This window comes from Ictidomys tridecemlineatus, chromosome 7 (genome assembly GCF_052094955.1).
Source record: "Ictidomys tridecemlineatus isolate mIctTri1 chromosome 7, mIctTri1.hap1, whole genome shotgun sequence".
Lineage (NCBI taxonomy): Eukaryota > Metazoa > Chordata > Mammalia > Rodentia > Sciuridae > Ictidomys > Ictidomys tridecemlineatus.
The window spans coordinates 145,289,083-145,310,688 of NC_135483.1; the positions used below are offsets into that span (position 1 = coordinate 145,289,083).

Below are 21,606 nucleotides of genomic sequence, written 5' to 3' on the forward strand. Positions count from 1 at the left end.
CAAAAGGAGAATTTAGAAAGTTAAAATATATCTAGCTAAAAGAGACCTCTGTACCCAACAAACCCCAGGTTTGTCCCTTTTATAATGGAACTATTCGATAGTTTTTGCTAAGTTTTTGATCCCTTAAACCACAAAGAGTAGTTCCAGATAAGGTGAATATGAGTAGCCCCAGAGGGCTAGGCTGGCCCCCATGTTCACATTTTCCACATACAAAATCTCTTTACCCCGTGCCCCTCACATGTCTGTTTATTCTTTCATACTGTTGATCATACCACAAAACTTGAGTTCTTCCTTGATTTGTTAGCATCCAAAGGGAATAGGAGTCTATCCCTGAAAGCTTTCATTTTCTCTGTTCCAAAAGTAAATTTTAAAAAATGTACTGTATATTCTAGAAAGACATATTTAAAAAAAACAAACTGTTTCTTTGTCTGTATATTTATTATTCAAAATCAGACTCTAAAAAGGTGAACTCAGTTTTTAGTTTAGATTCCCCCTACACCATTAGTTTCATAACATTCAATTTTGGATTCACCTTTTTTGTACCTTGTAAAATACTTTACAAGACTTAAATATTTGGTTTATATACTTAAGGCATTCTTTATTAGAGTAATAATAATGAATTGTGGAATTTGGGATCTCTGTCTTGTTTTTGAAGACAGTAAACCAGGCATTTGTAGCTCTAGTGTTAACTCTCAGTTAAGTAAAAGGAAGGTACTTGGATCAGCAGCCATGAATGTCTCACATCAGATGATCATCGAGGCCTAGAAAGAAGAATGTGCTTTATGTGGTCTGAATGTGCATACGCCTTTTCAATGGATGATAATACCAGGTGTTGAAAGTATTCTTAGGCCCTCTCTTACTGTTTTTGCAATTTTTATTCATCATTCTTTCCTCCTGCAATGTGGCATACTACATAAAAGAGAAATCATTTCTTCCCTTTCAGAAAATGAACTGTACAAATGTTTAGACAAGTACTATGTAACACATATGTGTTACATATGTATATATAGTACATTTGTCTGCAGGACAGTATAGCCAGCTAATTTCCAAATGCCTCGCAGTGCAGTCTAAGGGTTGAGCAAAGAGCATTATTGTCTAGCTGTGGAACATAAATTTTCTGCTTCAGAGTCTTCCTTCTCTGGGATTAGGCCTGTGGAGTTTGTTGTTTTAATCTGAGGTAGCCACAGAAAGTTCTTCTGTAGTCGCAAACTGGTTTCAGTAATTGCCTTATAATGCACATTGTTTTTGCTTATACTATCCTTTTTTTTTTTTTGTACAATGTAGTTGACTTAATTTGTTGAACAAAACCAAAGATTTCTAATCCCTTTAATTGTATAAGCCCTGGCTTCTAACCCCATTTCAGTTTCTGTTATCAGTACTAAAAGAAGCTCACAGACCTCTGCCACCAAGGGGTTAAATTCTTTCATCAAGTATGTTTATGAGGGTCCATGTTGGCTGTACTGTCTTTTTTTTTTTTTTTTAACTTTCTAGTTCACTAATCAAATGTATGTTAGATTGATTATTGTAAAAGTATAAACCATAGAAAATTTGACAAGATAGATGTGTAAATTATCCTTCTGACAGAACTAATGATGCACTCCAAGCACCTTCTGTTTTCCAGCGCTTGGTGAGAGACTTCATTAAATATGCAATGGCTGTTGGGTGGCTTCTCAGATGATGGTTCAGTTCCTTGTGGAATTGCATTATTACTAGAGGTGTAAAACCAGGCAGACAAGCTAGCTGTTGGGCATCCTGCTGAGCTTCTAATGTGCTCCATCTTGTTGGAGCAGTTGTTTGCAGTCTTTTCAGGACAATTACATCTATAACCACAGGACACATTCAGTGAAACTATATTACAGATAACAGTGGTCTGGCACTGACTGCTCTCGCCCCTCTTGAGCTGCTTCAGTGTAGTTAGCTTATAGAAAGTAACACAGTAATCTAATGCCACCTCCAACACTTAGACTAGTTACTTTTTTTTTTTAATCTTACAGAGCAAATCTGGAAATAACTGATTTTTAACTTGTTAAATTCTTAAAATCATAGAATATTAGAATTTAATAGACTATAGATTCTAATCCATTTGCAGATGAGAAAACTAAGGCTAATGCATAGTCATGAGTTGTCCCTTAAATAAAAGATCCTAGCAGAAAAATCTCTTACGTAGCAGAGATTGTATAAGTAGTAATTTGTAATTTTTGCCTCTGGTTTTAGATATATTTTTTAAAAAGTTTTTATTTTGAATTCAGTTTTTTCCCCTCCTGAACCTCATTATCTTATCCCCTTTCTTAACACCAGCAATACTCCCTTATTTCTAAAATCTAGGCAGAAACCATACTATTTATTATTTTGATGACAATTTGATGGTTTCCTGGAGAACTAGACACAGAAGATGGTTTGAGTTGAGTTGAGATGGTATTTAAGGTTTCCAAAAGGCAGATGCTATGATGTATTGCTGCAGCCTGATAAATGGGAGTGCATTTTAGAGTGACAGGCTGAACAGTTTAATGAGAGAAGGTTTCCCATTTCGGTTGGTCAACAAATCACTGTTGATGACTTTGGATCATAATGAACATTTGTGGAAAATGACCATTTGAGTAATGCATGTGTTTGAGAAATACTAACTACAAATAATCCTAACCATAAATTAAAAGACTTACTTATTTTGCCACAGATACGTCAGCATATTGCTTTGTTTTTCAGTGCCAAATTAAGTTGACAGTTCAGAATTCTTTTACATATCCTTTCTTATAAAAGTTATATTTAGAAAAGTTTTGTTTTTCATTGACTGCCTTTTAAAATATAATTCTTGCTGCTAATTATTATGTTACTTCATTCTCAAATTAAATTAGTAAGACTTAGAAACAAAGAATAAGAAGATGATAGTTTATAAAGCTAAAGATTAAGGTTAAAATGGATTAGGCATCTGATTTTTTTCAGTGCCAAAAATATTTCTTAATTAGAAAAAACAATAGGAAGAAAGTAACCATTGTTTGGGAACATGCAAATTTATTTAAAAGCCTGTGACAAGAAACTGTAAACAGAAAGCTTCACAGCTAAATATTTTTCCCCATCAGCCTGTTAAAGATTCAGAATTTTTTTTTTTTTTTGGAAAAGTCTTTGTGCTCCTTAAAATATTTTAAGGATCTATACTGTTAGTTTTGCAAAGCTTTGCCAACAAATTCATCCCAATGTGATGTTTTTCTTTAGTTAACTTTATTTTCTCTGAAACTTGGTATGTTTTAGTAGTTAAGATGGGGGTGGGTTCTTTTGAAATGCATGTTTTAATCATCATTTTTATTTGTAAAATGGGCTGTAATCTCAGTCCAAGCTTCCTTCAATCTCCATTTCATAGTTTACAGAGAAAGGAGACACTGTGGAGCACAGACTTCCCCTGGGAATGCATTGAGCTTAATGAGCTTGATAGTCTGGTGGGCTCAATAAATCAAATAAAGCAAAACATTTCTCATTTTTGAATAAAAGCATTTATCAAACAGTGTTTGTTCACTCGTGGTCACAAGATTGATTGGTTCCCAGCATCATAGTGTATATTGAAGCATTTTTGATTTTGTTTTTCCAGTGGGCAAGTTGCGGAAGCAGTGGCTAAAGGAAAGTATCTCCGACGTCGGTTTTGGAATGCTGAAGTCTGTCAAGGAATATGTGGACCCCAGTAATATCTTTGGAAATAGAAACCTTTTATAAATCCATTAGTACCATTATGAAAAATGTCACCTTTTTTTTTTTTAAGTCTTGAACTATATGGTTATACCAGTAATCAGATACATTATGGACTATATTTTGGCTACATTTGATTGTTGATTTAACATAAGTTTGCTTTCATTCTGTAGTTTTGTTTCCACATCTATGGATTGACAGATGGTGTTCTTAAATCTCTCTCAGTGTAGGTATATCAGTTTACAGCCAACTGTTTATAATTTCAAATTTTAGTCAAGCATCACAAGGCTACCAGATATTTCAGAGGAAGATGCTGCCTGCTGTTTTAGATTAATGCTTCCTCTTGAGGAACAAAGGCAGCTTTTGGTATCATCTATTGCTTCTCTGGCCTTTTAAAAAAAAAAAGAAGAAGAAGAACGTTTTTGGGAAGCAGATATCTAGGAAACGTGTCCACTGAGGAGTGATACAGGTATATGTTTTCTAAGAACATGTTATACTGTGATAGGACATTAAGGGAGGAAAGAGTATAGGCAACCTGTTGTTAGGAGGCCTTCAATTCTATAAGGTGCTTGGCCTACAGTTTTCTTTGAAATTAGTATACAGTTGTAATTACCAGTATAGGAATTACTCTGTGAGGGGACACATTTTTGTTCTTGATGTTTCTCTTTCTGCTGATATATGAGTTTGTATTTGCATCACTGAGATCATTCATAGTATGTTTTGTAAGAAAAGCTGACTTATCCCTCACTTATTCCTGTGAAGGTCAGGTTTACTATGAAATGAATGCCTTTATCCACCCTGAGTCCCAGTGTTTCTCCTGTCCCATGCTTGTTGCTGAGCTGCAGAAGCTGCAACAGGAACAGAAGGAAGACTCCTGACCCTAATGTCTCCAGCTGAAAGAGCCCTTTGGCTAAAGAAACACTCATGATTTAGCATTTGGATTTAAAAGCCTCAACAGTTTCAATGACAAAAATCTTTAATTTTTTAAATTAACCCAAATAGCATGGTAAATTTTCATGTGAAAATAAGTTTCAAATTAGTTCTTAATAATGGTTTAATGCCTTTTTTGAATTACTGGTTTAACCTAAATTTTTTAAAAAATGTATTAATGCATATACATAATCAGAAGTTTGAAATATCATATTTCTTACATAGTAAAGAAAACATTAATCACATTTAGCAAACATTTTTACATTTAACCTGGCTATTAAAATGAGTGAAATTATTACTTTAAATCACTGTCTGTTTGGTTCATGTTTTACATTTTAAGATGGATTCTTTTCTTACTGCAATACCTAACTTTTGATAATTTTTTAAAACTAATATTTAATCAGATAATATATGTCAAAATGCAGATGATCCTTTGAAAGGACATTCTGTGTAGCAACAACTCCAAACTATTTTGGGGCAGTTTACTATCTTTTTTATCTGAAGTAGCCTTAACCAGAAAAGTGAAAATTTAAATTTGACAAAATGTATTTTTAAGACTTCAAAATGATAATTTTTAACTATTAAAATTGGCCTCAAACTAACAAAATTAAATCTGTAAACAAATCAAAATTAAGTACTAGTGTAACGACAAAAACTAAAACTATGTATTTTTAGAAGCTGCCTCTCTTTATTGGTGATTTATTTTTAATTATAAAATTTCCAGCAAATCTATGCTTAAAACCCTCGATGATTTGAAATAGTTGGACACTTGATGAGGAAATTGCCTCTAGAATGATCATATTCTCAACTTTATAAAATGCATCTATTCATGACGATGATTTCTCTAATTGGTGATCAAAATGTAAAATTTAGTAAGGTACTAATATCTCACGGAAAGTGTATACATGTTTCTGAGCAATTTTAAAAAATAAAACGGATTCACAAGCAGATCCATTCTTTTGCATGTGATTGGTCTAGTATTCTTTCCCAGGGAGTTGAGATTTCAACAACCTCACATATCTATATTAGATATTAAGAATCTATAAAGGTAACACCTGGAATTGTGTTCACTATTCTACATGAACCTTATGGAAATTAGTGATTTATGTTTTTGTGTTTCTTTTTCCATGTATGCAGGCATTCCCAACCTTAATTTTATAATGGTGACTATATTTTGTAGTTGGAATCATTTCTACAGGGATCATTTTGAAACGCAAGAACGTTCATCAGTACTGTTTCACTCTGATTTAGTAAATCAGAAAGCCTTCACCCAGCTTTGACACACTCATATCTGGGAGGTGCCTGAGTACAGACTTAGTGTCTGGAGCACTGAGTTCATGAATATGCACAGAAGCACTTAAACCATACCTCTTGTTTTTGAAGTATCTGAAAATGGCTTCATGAAAGTGAAAGCCTGGAGAACATTGTCTATGTGAGGCTTCTTAACTAATTCTGGACAAGTTTATTTAAAATTCTGAAGACCCATAGCCTATTTGGTTTTCTAACTGGGTAACACTGACTTTCTTAAGTTAGTCATGTTTGTAATATTTTGCTTATATTTTGATGATGTCTCACTTGGTTGGGTTTTCAATGGTAATGGGAACTTGCTGCTAGTGAGAAATGGAATTGAAGAGACGTAATATGAACAGGTCTCTTATTGGCCCTTAGAGAAACTGTTGCCTTAATGTTTGGTGCAATTTATAGTAGTGCAAAAGTGAATTAGTCTTGAGCTTTTTTATTTTGGTAAGAATTGTGGAAGTCACGTGTTAATTGTGCCCAGTATTTACCACAGAAAAGAGGATTACATTCTTCTGCTTCTGAATAATTAGGAGTTTTCTTCCTAAAAGCACTTGCATATTGTGGGACTATTACTGTAAAGTTATTTGTGAAGCTGGAAGCCATCTAGTTAGCATAGCTGTGTTGATTTGGAAAACAAAAAATGCAATAAAGGATGAGCTGCCATCAGTGTGCATAATATACCAGATGCAGATGGTTGCAAGGAAACCTTTTTTTTTTTTTTCCAGAATATTAGTAACTAAGTCCTAGCTTGCATTTTGACAATGCCTTTCTGTATGTTGGCCCCAGAGATTTTCCCTTGTCATTTTTTCAGAACTACTTCTTAACTGCAGTCAATCAGAGAAGCTGTGAAGTCCTAAACTGCAGTTTGTTCCCTTAAGTCTTCAAATGGGCTGGGTTTGGTTTAGCTTCTATTCCATATCAATATTAGAACACACTTATTCAATATGGATTGATTCACAAATTGCATGTGGTGGTGCTTGAGGCAGCCAAATGGAATGCTGTGGAAAGCATATCTACATTTTAAGGAACTGAGATAAGAGTAAAGGACAGCTTTAGTAGCTTTTTGTTTATCACTTAAGATTTAGCAACTTTGATTTTAATTAGGGCTTAGCTCATGGTAGGAAAAAAGCAGAAAGTGTTACAGGTGCCAGTTTAGGATTGAAGAATTCGCTGTTTCACCTTTGCTTTGAGTTATGGAAGTTTGGCTTTGCCCAAGGCTTCATGTTCCCAAATGAGCCATATGTCAACATATTCGTTTAATTCTTACTAATATCAGTTTCCTGAAAAGGAAAGGGGAAAAAATGAACTTATACGTTGATGCTGAAATCCAGAAAGTGTGAAAGGTTTACTGAAACTGTTGAAATATACTGACTGATATGAAGGATGTAAGTTACTCAGCTTTCTGTTCCCTAAGCCAAATAGTGTTTGTCTTCAGTGTGAAATTTAACTGTAAAAACTGCTTGTATAATGTTGAGAGATTATAGAAACATATTATTAATAAACTGGACTTGGGTCTAAGATTTTTTTTTCCTCAAAGGGAGTGTCAAGGTGTTATTTGTTCTGTTTGCATATGGGTTTTTCTTTCATCTTTAGTCTATCATCTTAATATTTCCACTGATCTGAAAATAGGAAATTAGTTTTTGTTGTTTTATTGATGTAGCCTAATCAAGTATAACCTATGACTAAATCTGTTTGGATTACTAACAGTCTGTCATTAGCTAGGTTGTATCAATCTCTAATTATTTTAAAAATCAATGTTAAATTCTTAGGAGGCATTTAGTCTTTTGTAATTATAAAGAATTCCCTTTAAAAACCTTGGAAGAATCTCAAAGAATGAGCTTTCTCTTGCTTTTCTAACTATAGAATTTAATTCCTTAACAAATATCTATCATACTCAAGCCAAAGAGCCATCACTGAATTCAGTTAACTTTAGGTCTGTGAAATGATTTCTTTTTAGGTTCCCAAAGGATATTATTTTATATATTTTTCACAAAGGAAAAATAATACATTAAGTATTGCTAGTAAAATTTTTCAGGTGTTCTGAATTCCCATTCTGAAAGAGAGAGAGAAATCTGGTTTTCGTGTAGATTTCTAAGTAACATATATACATGTTTTTAAGGCACCTTATTGTTGGCAGTGTTTTTCATGACCACTTTAAGCACCCCACATGAAACATGTTTTAACTCTTAATTGAATTTCAAAAAGAACATGATATGCTTATACTGGTATAGTTTCTATAGTTATTTACTGAGCTACTTAAATAGTACCCCCTTGCTCACAGTGCCTTTTTGGGATTTCCTCTGCTCCCCTCCACCCCCATCATGAAATAGCCATTTAAAATGAGAAGAAGAGGATAAGTCTTTAAAGACAGAGGTTATTTATCAGCTCAAGGCTATTCCTCTTTAAAAACATGTCAGGAATTAAGTAGTTGTGCATTAATCTGATGATCCTCTCCATTGTTGGTTTGGCTCATCTAACATATTTAATTAATTGTATGGTGGATTTGTACCCTCACATACAGATGAGGTACTAATCAGTCAATAGGAATTTTCATCCCTACATTTTCATTCCTACTGCCCCAACCTGGTAGCTCTGAAGTGTGGCTATTCACCCAGCCTTGAGACACTCGCTCTGTGCTTTGGATGTCTGCTCACATGGTCCCTGGGGAGCAGAGCCTGGAAGAGGGAGTGGGGTCTATTCCTTATATTGTGTGTCAGTCCTTTTGTGTGATGGTGCCTTCCGATTAATAAATATTTTTGTTCCTGAACAGTGGTAAATCTTATGAGATTTATGTGTAGGTCACATTAATTTTTGTCCATTTTTGCTAAGCCTGTGAAATACTTTGGCTCTGATACAACTTGAATAAAATCTTATCCTGAGTCTTCCTCCAAGGCAGTGCGTATTCCTGCCAGTACTCTAGTAATCTTTTGGGAATTATGTGTGGGTAAGCACTTGTGTGTAAGCCATTTTACTGCTGTAACTAATGCATACAGTTCTTCTCTTTACATTTATAGTCTAAAAGTGGATATGTAGTGGGAAGGGAAGTTCCTGAGAGATTCCAATATAGCGTTGTCAATTCATACTGAGCCATGTTGTTTTCCACAAGGGCTCAAAACATAGTCTATGTACTGTGCTTTCGGTGTATGTTCAGATTCTCTTTTATTGGTTTCCCTCCAGTGTACTGTTCTATAAGCAAATGCCCATGTTTTATTTTTTTTTAAGATGTGCTGGGAACAAATAAAATAATATCAAAACAGCTTATTGTTACAGAAATTTTTATTTACTTCATACTGATTTCATTTAACCTGTATTCCTTTTACTTCTACCCACTAATACATTGTCCTTGCCTTCTGTAGTCATAAAGAATTGACCATTTGTTCTGTTGAAGTGTAGTTCTTCAGGTGTTTAAAGACTGATCTCATGGGCCCTCAGACCTTTTCCAATCAGCGTTTGCTCCTGTCATTTCTCAGACCCTTCACCATCCTAATCTTCTCTACATGTGCCCAGTTTTTAAAGTGAGTTGTGTAGGCCTGAATACAAATATACCAGAGGTGGACCAATGCTTCCCTTAGTATAGTCACTAATAAATGCATGTTTGCTGGGCATTGCACTCTCCATGCACACTGAAATTAAATTTAACAGGGTTATTTTCTCTGCATGTGACATTTTATTCACATTTCCCTGGAGGTGATTTTTCTAAGGCTCCTTTTCCTGTTACTTTATTTATCCCCACTAAAATTTGTTCTCTTAGTAGGTTTTGCTCCAGATTTTCAGAATCTTAGGATTTTTGACCTGTACCCAGAATATTTTCTGTCCCATCCAGCTTTGTATCATTCGTAAAATTGAGACAAATACTGTCTGTATTCTCATCTAAATAGTGGCAGACAACAGGTACTTTATAAGGGCTTGTTTGACCCACCATCCTGATCTTCCAACCATGAACAAGCATTTAGATTCCATTTGACATACTGTTGTCTACCTCATATTTTTACATTTTGTCCACAAATAGTCTTTTTATTCAGTGAGTCAGTATCTGTTAATCAAACATTAAATACACAATCATGTTTGCTTAATTTAACATTGTCAGCTGCCAGACTCAAATAAGGATAAAGCTTGCTGCCCTAATTTCCTGTGCTACCCAGTCAGGAAAAAACGTGAAGTTTACTTTTGCCTATGTTTGTCCTCAGGGGCACGTCTTTCCAGAAGACTCATACACCCGGGGCCTACTATTGGCTGATGGACAAATTCTGAAATCCCTCCTTGCACATAATTCAACCGTATCCATTGTACTTCATTGTGCTGGGGAAAAAAAAAAAAGTCTGTCTCACCATGAAGCTGTAAAACAGGAAATGATGGGGTTCTAAAGGTTAAGAACAAAGTGGAAACCGCTCTAGACCTTTTGGATATGCATCATTTTTCTCTATCCATATACATCACTTTCCCTATTTTGTAAAATGAAAATCTATAAGGTCCCTTCTAACCCTTCTCAGTGATTCTAGTTGAGTCTATGTACTTGTGCTGAACACTGCCCTAAAATTTACTATTAATTATTTAATTTTTAATTTACCCTTCAAATGCCAGACTGAGGAAAGAGGCAATTTTGTTTTCACAGCACTACTGTCAAGGAAGTGGAATTATCCCCTTTTTATTGGTGAAAAAAAGTTAGTTAAGAAACACCCTTAGTGGTAGAAAGTGACATTGCTGGGTTATGCAGTTGAGTATGACTGTACCCTGTACCACTGTGCTGCTGGCTGCTTCACTGCAGAGTGCAGGGTAACTATGGTTTGTACAGAATTTCTGCCATATATATATATTTGTTTTAGGTGGACACAATATCTTTATTTTTTATTGTTCTGTGGTGCTGAGGATCAAACCCAGTGCCTCATGCATGCTAGGTGAGCTCTCTACCACTCAGCCCCAGCCCCAGAATTTCTGCTTTTTAAAGCAGATTATTAGTCATTGTCCTTTATAGAGGGGATGAGTAAGGAAATACAGTCCCCTACTACTGGGTGAAAGCTGCTTTCTTCAGGAACACACATCACAGAAATAGTAGAAAGTCTTTTGAATCAGTTGCTGTCTTGCTATGTAAATGTTTACTCCACAGTGTCCTGCATGGATGAGTTTATGGGTTTAATATGAAACTCAAGTGTAAGTGCTGCATCTGATGACTTAGCAGTTTTGACTAATTTTGTACTCTTTGAGCTGCACTTTAAAATGTAACCTATTTCTGTAAGTTAGACATTTTCCAGAGAGCCTGGAAAGTGAAAGAAGTGTTTAAAAAAAAAAAGTTCTGTTATAATCTAAGTTTAAAATCTAATCTAAGTTTAGAATCTGGTGGTTATAGTCAGATTATGTAGTTGGACAACTAAGAACCTGGAATCATCTGTTCATCAAAAAAATATGCTGTTTGGCTTAACACTAAGGGCATGGCTCAATAAGTAAAAAATACGGAAAACCCAAGTGTAATTTTAGCAGAAGGAGGTCAACACTGGATAAGAGATACTGGGTGTCATGCTAAAGTTAAAAGGCATTGAGCTGCAAGTCACACTGATACCAGGAAGCTACTCAGTGGAGCAGGGAATGCCCTTCGAAAAGCACAAGCTCTCAGATGTTTCCAGATTTTCCATGGTCATTAAGGAAGAAAAAAAGGAACCTAAAATAAAAAATTCTATTTGAAAATATTGATGTTCACTTGAAATGAAAATTTTGTCTTTGGTGATGTTATTCTTTTAAAATGAGGTGGTTTAGGCAGCCAGTCTGCTTACCTAGAATTGGACTTCAGCACTGCTCACGCCCTGGGACACCATTGTGGAAGTATATCCAGGAAAGGATTTGTGGGGCAGCAGGGTCAGAAAGTTGCTTTCTTAAAACTTCCCATCCAAGTCATTTGCCCTTTCTTATCTCACATTTCCTAATAATTTTATGTCTTTGGAAGTTTAACATATAGCCCTCTAAAAACAAATCACTGTAATGTTGAGCCAAACCAATTATGACTATATATATACCCCACCTGTATCACACTCCATGCTTTATCACATCCAGAGAGTAAAACTGTCTCATTACAAATGATTCACCTCCTTCTCCATAAAATTCTCCCAGCTCCCAGTGGTCTGCTTCCCAAGACTGGGTTAGAGTTTGCCCAACGTTCATAGATGGTATTAGTGCAGACATCATGCCACAGCTGAGGTCACAAAGAGGAACTGTCATGAAGAATACAAATCCTTTGGCTGGCATATCATGTCATGATCAAAGGATTCTGTTTGTAGTGGTTCTACACTAATATTAAGTTCTTGTTTATGCCTATAATCCCAGCAACTAGGGATGCCGAGGCAGGAGGATTGCAAGTTTTGTGGCCAACCTGGGCAATTCAGTGGGACCCTTTCTCAAAAAATAAAAAGGGCTTGGAATATAATTCATTTATATAGTATGCCTGGGTTTAATCCTCAGTACCTCTAAAAAATGGGGGGAAAGAAGTTCATTTCTGAGAAAATGGATATAACTACTTGTATACAAACACAAGCTCAAATTCTGTATGTGCATGTGTTGAGGTCAGAAAGTTGCTAAGATTATGAAATACTGGTCTTGCATTTGGTACCTTCAAAATAGACTACAGATATTATGAAGAAATCTTACAAGGAAAAGCTTTAGCAATACAGGGAAATCTCCCCGTTTGTCAAGAAAAGTGCTTTTGACACTGTTAGGTATGCTCTGGGAGCATAGAACAAAGCTTTTTGTCACAGCTTTACAGATAGAGGCTTTAAAATTATATATATATATATATAATTTTATATATACTTTCACCTTACTTTTATGTGGTACTGAGGATCGAATCCAGGGCCTCATGTGTGCCAGGCAAGCGATCTACCCCTGAGCCATGGCCACAGCCCAAGATGGAGACTTTTGGTCAAATAGCAAACTATGGAGTCATTGTAAAGCCATTTACTACCAAGAAATAGAGCCAGGGTACTTTGAACATGAATTTAAAAGATATATATCCTGAGACTGGGGATATAGCTCAGTGATAGAACACTTTTCTGGCATGCACAAGGCCCTGGGTTAAAAAAACATCAGATGTATACCCTAAAAATAAAGGACAGTCAGTGCCTGGGGAAGTTAAGAATGTTCTCACTCTCCCCAAACTCCTCCAGACCAGTGAATTTTTAAAATATGGTTCAGGAGACTGTTGTCACTAACAACCATGTGAATCCAGGTAAGTACTTACTTCAGTGGAGAGCCTGGTTAAGGGGAAAAATGACCATTATTCCTTTAGTCAGTGGTAGCAGCAGTCAGGATTTCCTGATACATTACTTTCCAGGAAATCCCAGCTGCCCAGCGACAAGGGGCTAAAAAATTGTTCTGAAAAGCTTTTTATGTTCTGCAAAGTTAAATTAGACATATATGGAAACCACAAACACACAGCACCTGGTTAAATAAATTTTGGCTGAATAGAGGCCAGGCTATTTGCAAAAGGAAATCTGGAAAACATTTGAGTGGCTAACATTACTTATTTTATACTTTTCTCTCTTTAGGAAAAAAAAAGTGGTTTGGAAATAGAAAGAAAAAGAATTTTAATGTGGGTGAAGAAAATAAGTTCAATTACTTTCCAAATCAAATCTTAAGGGGCTATGTAGACTGAGGCACTATCATGGAGTGATTGTAGCAACACTTAATACAGAAATTGGTAAACAAAAAATATTTCCCATACATAGAATGGGATGTGAAGAGGTCATATAAACATTGTTCTCCAAATGTGGAATAAACTATCACTGGTAAGTGGTAGCTAAAATAATTAATGCTATAAATTAAATCACTGGATTGCATACATCAAAATTTCTGATCTAATAAATCTGAGTGCCAGCATTTCATGCTACTGGGAAATTATGCTGAACCTACATCTGAGTATATATGTGGACTAATGAGTTTCTCCCCAAAGGAAAAAAAGCTCATTTTGTAAAATTGATTATGTTGAACAATAAGATTGCTAATTTCGTAGGTTAAAAACTGTCAAAAGCAGCAATTTCATATGACTTAACCTTTCATTTTTTTTTTCTAAAACAGGTCACTGGAGAAAGGGGTGAGGTGGGGAGAAACAGATAATAAACTTCATTAGGATTCAGAAAATAAAACACCTGATCAGAATCAGTGGGTTCCCAAAGGGAACTTGAAAACACTATTGGGTGTTGTATATTGAAACTAACTATGAATCTACAAAAGGTTTCACAATTGACCTATTCATCAGAGATAGGTGTATAAAAAGTTTTAGGGGTAGGTAAGAAGGCAACTTGGGAACAGCATGGAAGATTTGTCCTTATCCAAAACACTACAACATGGAAACAACAGCATATCCTAAATTGTAGACACAAAGGTTGGAATTAAGAACTGAATTCTCAGAGCTGCTCTCAGTCACTGTAAAAGATAAATGAAAACAAAGTTATCATAAAAATAATAACAGTATATCTTTTTCACATATTCAGGTTATAAACAAATGGACCAAAACAAAATCTTGGAAATCTGTTTATTTTAATGATTTATTGTCTCTGCAACACAGCACCATAATTTGTTAAATGAACAAGATCTGCCACTGAATCTTGCATGTTAAAAAATACATATATAACCTAAGGAATTTTGGATAACTAAAAAATTTATCTATTTGGAAAACCAAATATCCTAAAAAAGGAAAGATATCCTAAACTCTGTAAAGATCTATATCATACATTAACATGAGGGCAAGTTGTGAGAAGACAACAATCTTTGAAATTATTAAAAACCTAGAAGTCCTTACACATTAGCTACTACTCAATTCTGGATTTAGTGACTGGTCCCTAGGTAATGTAATATATACATAAGGTTGCCTCAGGATATATAAGAGCACAAACTATAACAAAAGGAAACAAGTAATAAGTTCTAAAAGACATAATATCCCATATCAGTTTTTAACTTTTGACAATTCTTTCTGGGAAAACAGTTCTTAAGATATTTCATTCTGTGGGGAATTTAAAAATGAAAGTTTATCTAATATTTTTTATAATACTAAAGTGTACAAAGTGCAACATGTAACAAATATAAATGCCAAAGGCTAAATATAGAAAAATAGTACAAAATGTATATAACAAAACTATTCCAACAGAAGTCATCATCTATAACTATATATTCCATCCTATAATCTCATAAATCAAAGCTCTTAACTGTCTGGACTCATATGTGACTGTGTTCTTTCCAATATGAATTCTTTCTTCTTCCAAAGGTTGTTCTATAACAGCAGGTATGTTTCTGCCATAAAGTTCACAGTGTTCTAGAAACTGCACACATTCTTGAATAACATTGTCACGAAGCATGATTGTGTGCTTTGACATGTTTTCTAATAAGGACAGGAAGCATCTTTTGGCATAATACCAGGTATCAGTTCCTAGCTTTTTACTGTAAGGTTCCAAGCTTTTGATAACTCGAGAGATACCAAAGTCATAATTTCCTTTGGCACAATAAAGTGTTCCTATCACCAAATTCACAATGCAGAGATGGTAGATTTTCCTGTCTGGGTCATCATAGGACAGCTGCTCTTCCTCCTTTTCAATCTTCCTCATCAGCTCCTCTGCTTCTTCATTTTGACTTGTCATAATATAGGAAACACAGAGGTTAGCTAATACAATAGCACTGACATTCAGGATGTTATCATAGTGCTTCTTGACGATGGGTTCATAGAAACCAATGGCTTCTTTGTATTTGTTCTCCTGCATGAACAGAACATGGGCCACATTTAACTTCCACACATCATGGTCATTACAGAATTCCACAGATTTGCGGAAAATCTTTTCTACCATCGAATAATTTTCAAGATTCCAGTAGATCTTTGCCTGGGCCATCAGCACAGGAATGTATTTCTCAAGGGCTTCATCATATTCATTCACTGCCTTTTTGACAGCTTCTTCATCTCTATTGTGTCTTGCTTCCTGTACTTGTATGGTAAGTTTACGAAGCTGCTCAGTTAGCATCCCTGCTAGGCCATCAAGCTTAATGAAAGCTTCTTCAGGAGCTGTCTGGCAAGTGATCAGGGCATCCAAGAAGTCATAGAGATAGGGTGTGAGGAATTTATAAGTCAAATGGGCATTTTCTGCTAGGACATCTGCTGCCAGGTCAAAATACTCATATTTACAGTAGAGCAGCAAAAGATTGCCAAAAGTCTCTGGGGGGAAGGGGTTCTGTTGGAGCAAAAACTGTAGCTTCTCAAATCCTTCTGTAGGCTTGGCATCCATATTCATGAGTGCCTGGTTGTGCAGGGTCACAGGGTCCAATTCTTCCTCTGCCCTAGGTGGCATGTCAGTGAGAGCTTCCTGGGCTGCCTCATAGTTTCTCAGCTGGTATTCTATGGCTGCCTTGAGGTTGAAGGCTTCCACCAGAGCAGTCTGGTGGAGGACTAAAGTGTTGCCAACACTGCGAACATCAATGCCCTCCGTGGTCATGCCTACACCAAGCTCTGGGTGCTGACGGATACCACGCTCAATAATGTCAGCAATGTGCTTCAGAGCTGGGGCATAGTGCCTGTTACTGTAATAGGCCAGTGCCAGGTTATAGGAAAGGTCAGGCTGGTAGCCTGAAGCCTGCAGGGCCGCAAAGAACTTGGCACAGGCAGCTTCATAGTGTCCCTCCTTGTACAGCAAACAACCCAGGTTGACCTGACCATCAAGCTCATTCTCACTTCCACTCTCTTCTCCCCCTTCCCCACTCAGCAGCTGCTCCACCAGGCTCCTGGCCCCTGGCAGGTCACCCTCACTGTACTTGATAGCAGCTTGCAGGCGGAGGACCTGGCTGTGGTAGGCGGGATTGTCCAGGAGGAGGAAGGCCACCCGCGTGGCCTCTGGATAAAGGCCGGCCTTGTACAGAGCCTGGGCCTGATACAGGCGGTACTGCTCGAGTTCTGGGTGCAGCTGGCCCAGCTGCTCATAGCACTCAGCGGCCAGCGCGAACTCCTGCAGGCGGTAGTAGCAGTAGCCCAGCAGCGACAGGCCAGCGCGGCTCCTGGGGCTCCGCTGCAACTCTGCGCCCAGCAGCTGCACCGCCTCGGCGTGGCGGGAGTCGCGGATGAGCCGGTACACGACGGCGGTGAACTCCCCGTCGGAGATCTGCGTGCTGCTCAGCCCCGCCATAACTGCTTGGATTGCGATGCTTGCTGGTTTCCTAGGCAACCACACCTCCGGAAACGGAAGTCGATCGGAGGTTTACCCTGCCGCGGAAGGAGCCGGTTAGGAATAAAAAGGAAGCACTTGCTGAGTCTCAACTTCTGGTTTCGTCTCAGATGACTCAGGACTGAGTAGTGGCAGGGAGCTGGGTTAGCGAGACGAAATTCTTCAGGCCGTTCAGTGGCGTAAACTCCACTTCCCGGCATGCATCGCTTCAGTCGCGCGGGATCTCGGGGCGTTGCCGCTCTGCATGCTGGGAGGCGTTATTCTGTCTTTATGGGTTAGGTGCTTGGAGGGATGTGGTGTGAACAGCCTTTATTCCTCGTTTAAAATGAAGGTTGTTTATTGTGTTTCTATTATGCCTCCTCGGTCTCGTGTGGTGGAGTAAGGTTTAGGGTCCGAGGTTCCTTGCAATGTTCAGTATTCATCCTGTGATGCAAAGAAGTGGTTTCATTTTGCGTTTTATTTATTTTTTTTTTTTAATTAGGAACTGGATGGTAAAAGATAAAAGGTTATCTTCTTGTAATAGGCCTGGAAGCAGAGTAGATTCTTTTTATGTTGCCCTGAGGGCACACTTTCTGAGAACAGATTAGTACAATGAGCAGGCGTCCTTATTTGGTCGTGTGGGGAGGTTGGCCAGAGAAAAAGTCCTGTGCATCTTAATTGGTAGTGAGAGAGAATTGAGTTTTAGATCCAAACATTTCTCACCTCGTTTTTTTTTTTTTTTTTTTAATGACAAGCATTACTGAGTGAATGTTAGCTGTGAAACCTGGCCATAGCCACTGCTTTGGTGTTCTAACTTTCACTACCAGGTAGAAACGTTGGCAAAAAGCATGCCTTGGCTTTTTCAAGGGTAAAAATATGCAATACTAATATGTATACCTTCCCTGCACATTGTTCCTTTTCTCTCGTAACTAAGTTAGCAGCTTGTGATGTGTAGGTTTGTAAGTGACAGATACTCAGCCTCTACTTTTCATATTTGAAAATATGTTTCTGGATATTATTGAGCCGATTAAAAAGTGGATTTTTTTTTTTTCCAGCTAGGCCCAGTGGCCTGCAATTTCAGCGACTGGGGAGACTGGGCAGGATCAAAAGTTCTAGGAACATGATAATTTAGGTGACCCTGTTCCAAAATTATTTTTAAATGGTGGCAGGGTGGGGTAGGGTGGAGAGTTTGTTGGGCATGTAGTTGTATGGTTGAGCATCTCTTGAGTTCCATCTGCATTACCAGTAGGGGCGGAGGAATTTTTTTTTTTTCAGTTAAAATACAATCGACCACTTCTAATCCCAAATTCTTAGTTTGAAGATCTCTGTAGATTTTCCAGATTGTACAAGAAATAACTCTTGGTTTTCTTTATTTCTTTGTCATGTATTTGGAATAGATTCCACATTAGTGTCCCAGGTCTATTTTTGTATAAAGTCTTTTTAACTTCATAGTGCCCATGATGGAGCAGTGAAAAAGTAGGGACTTAATTATATAAAAATACATTGAGGCACGGATAAAAAGCATAAGCCATGATATGATTGATTTAGAAACTAGAATTCAAGAGAGCGTAAGTACAATTTTTCAGCCATATATTGGAGAAGTACTCAAGACAGCAAATTACAAAACTTGTTTAACCCATTTGTAAACTGTTGTTTTCAAGATACTAATATCATACATAAGAAGCACTTCTGCAGGTGACCTGGGGCAGGGTGTAGTCTTCCAAGATAAAGGAATTGAGATTGGCCTTCCTGTCACCTGAGGTAAATAGTCCAAGTCAAAGTGACTTCAAAGCAGGTATGTTATCTGCCTCCTCAATGCATTGCTGCCCATAAATCTTTTCTGTATATAATTTTTGGAGCCTATATCAACCATATTGCATGAAATTCTACCCCTTACATATTAATTATACTATTACATACTAATTTTATACTATTGCATGAAATTCTACTACTTATATACTAATCTTAGTAACTACCCTGAATTCTGCATATTACAGATGGAGAGCCTGTGACTCAGAAAGGTTGAGTAGAAGTAGATAAGAAGTGGCTGAACTCTCCTGTCTAAAAGCTGTGTTCAGAAGGAAAGAGTAACTGATGAGTTAACTTAATCCATGTTTCATGTATGGGCCCATCTTTGAGGGGATATTAGTAACTTGCTTTTTAAAATTGTCATGATTTTTACATTAAAACAACTGATCTTTGTGCAGCAGAAATTTGAACTTTCTGACCTGAATTGTGTTTGTAAGCAGGTGTTAGGAAGTAATTAGTAGGCAATGGTGTAGATCCTGGTCACCTGTTACAGCTAGAAAGAGACTTCAGCTAGCATCTGAATGGTATATTATAAAGTGGCTGACTTCACACACTTAAGCATTCTTCTCCCTTACTGAGAAGTTACCTACAACTGTATTCTTCTGGATAGGATCAGACAAGAAACTGCCTACTACATGCATATCATCAAAAGGCCAGAAGTACCCATCCCAGGAGGATTGACTGTAGCTATGGACACCACACAAGATCACCAGAGGGACTGGGGTTGTGGTTCAGTGATAGAGCATTCACCTAGCATGTGTGAGGCACTGGATTAAATCCATAAAAATAATAATAAATACAGAAAATAACGATATTGTGTCCACTACAACTAATAATATTTTTTTAAAAAAAGCACCAGAGAAAGAAGCTGAGGGAGCCACTAAAACCTTATGCCAAGGCTTTTTCCAACCTGTCCTCCAGCTGTAACTCTTTCCAGTCTTCAATCCAGGGAGATATGTAGGTTGAGAGACACTGGCCAGTGTCACTCAATAAGGCAGTAAGGAGTCCTCTTCTTTATGCCTGCCTGATTAACATTTACTCCTAGGAAACAATATTTAAAAGGTTCAATATTTTAAAATCCTCATATATTTAACTGCTATTTTAGGTAAATTGCTATTAAATCAAGGCAAGATGGCAAAACATGAAAATGGGAAATTGGCTTTTATCTCTTTAGCCTTATTCTGTTATACAGAGTTGTATTTGCATCATGAAAGCATTTTCCTTCAAATGACTTCTTGAAAATGTATGAAAAATAAAAGGATGATCGTCTGTCCTGTACATTGCTTTGATCACTACAGAAATCAGTTGGAGTTCTCTTCTAACTGTGAGCCTGGCAGCTGAAATGGGCAGGAGAGAAGCCATTCTGTGTCTTCTTCCTTGTGATGCTACTGCAGAGGCCTGGCTTATAAAAAGCAGGACATTCGGTTTAGACAGATGGAGGGGTAGGGTCATTTTCAAAATGAAAACGAGTGTACCAATCACACTGGGAAATTGGCATGACCATCACTGCTGCTGTGATAGACTGACTTTTATTTAGTCTCTAATAGGCATTTGGGGAATAGATTGGCTTTTTAGGGGAGGTGGAGGAAAGAAGGCCCTTTAATTAACAATAGAAATTCTAGAAAGCAATAAACTAGGTAGGATATTATAAATAATCACAAAGAATCATTTTGTTTGCAACAGAATCTTAAAAGCTGGTGCATATATTAAAAAAGTAAGTCTATAATACCATTCCCAGCAATAAGAAGGCATTTGTGTTAATAAATGATTTAATGCCTTAATGAAAGGAATTGGGCTTTTAGGAAATGGCTTAGGACTCAGGGTGGATTTTGCTGAATAAGGGGAGGCAAATTTACTGTGTAGAATTCCTTTGAGGCACAGTGTGGCAGGGTGGAAAAGCATGATATTTGGTTCTGAATTTATTTATGTCTCTGCCTGCCAAAATGTGACATGACTAAATTTCATGTATTGTATTTGGCAGTCTCTTTTAAAACTAGTTTCAAGTAATTCTTTTTGTTTTGTAAAGATAATTAGTTATTGTTGTTGGTTTCATTACTTATTGATGAATATTTAAACCATAGCTGTGGTCAAATATTTTTCTTAATAAAAGAAAAACTTCTTGCAAAACCATTTTCTGGTTATTTTGTGTCCCATTTCTGACCATTTTCTTCAGGATGGCCACTTTGGGAGGCTCAGTTTTCTTACTTTCTTTGGAGTCCAGATTGACTTTTTGTCCCTATGCAAACATTAATGATTGTAGGACTGACCCTCCTGCTATAATTCCTCTTATTTTATACTCCCCAGAACAAAACAGGGAACAAAAGAATAAATTAAGCTGGGTGCAGTAGTGCATAACTGTAATCCTGGCAACACAGGAGACTAAGGTAAGAGGATCACAAGTTCAAGGTCAGCCTGGGCAACTTGGTGAAATCCTAAGCAACTTAATGAGACCCTGTCTCAAAATAAAAAAAATAAAAAAGGCTGGGAATGTAGCTCAGTGGTAAAGCACCCTTTGGTTCAATACGCAGTACCCAAAACAAAAAGAGAATAAATTAGTGCCAAATTTGTAATGTAGTTGACTGATGTTTAGGAGCATATGTTCAGTCTTTCAAGACTTTTTGAAAGGATTCTATGCCAGATCACTTGGAAAGGTTTACATTCAAATGGTGGGAAGTTTAACCTCATTATGAGATTAATTTTTTTCTTGGGTAGTTCCATCTCTGTTAGTATTTTA

General features: G+C 36.9%; 2 protein-coding genes across 10 annotated transcripts in view; one reads left to right on the forward strand and one right to left on the reverse strand.

The window, feature by feature from the left end:
- The window catches only part of Agps (alkylglycerone phosphate synthase), a 128,859-nt gene extending 121,419 nt beyond the window's left edge, over positions 1–7,440 (forward strand). For all 5 annotated transcript variants that reach the window (XM_078017638.1, XM_005324643.4, XM_078017641.1 and 2 more), the window contains exon 20: positions 3,581–7,440. In XM_078017638.1, coding sequence (XP_077873764.1) covers positions 3,581–3,702 — 122 coding nt within the window. In that variant the 3' untranslated portion in view covers positions 3,703–7,440. The remainder of the gene's footprint in view (positions 1–3,580) is intronic.
- A 6,965-nt stretch (positions 7,441–14,405) lies between these two features.
- The window catches only part of Ift70b (intraflagellar transport 70B), a 35,220-nt gene continuing 28,019 nt past the window's right edge, over positions 14,406–21,606 (reverse strand). For 3 of the 5 annotated variants that reach the window (XM_078017645.1, XM_078017643.1, XM_078017644.1), the window contains one exon: positions 14,406–19,913. In XM_078017645.1, the coding sequence (XP_077873771.1) occupies positions 15,048–17,045 (1,998 nt within the window). In that variant the 5' untranslated portion in view covers positions 17,046–19,913 and the 3' untranslated portion in view covers positions 14,406–15,047. The remainder of the gene's footprint in view (positions 19,914–21,606) is intronic. The other 2 variants (XM_078017642.1, XM_078017646.1) reach the window with 2 other exon arrangements.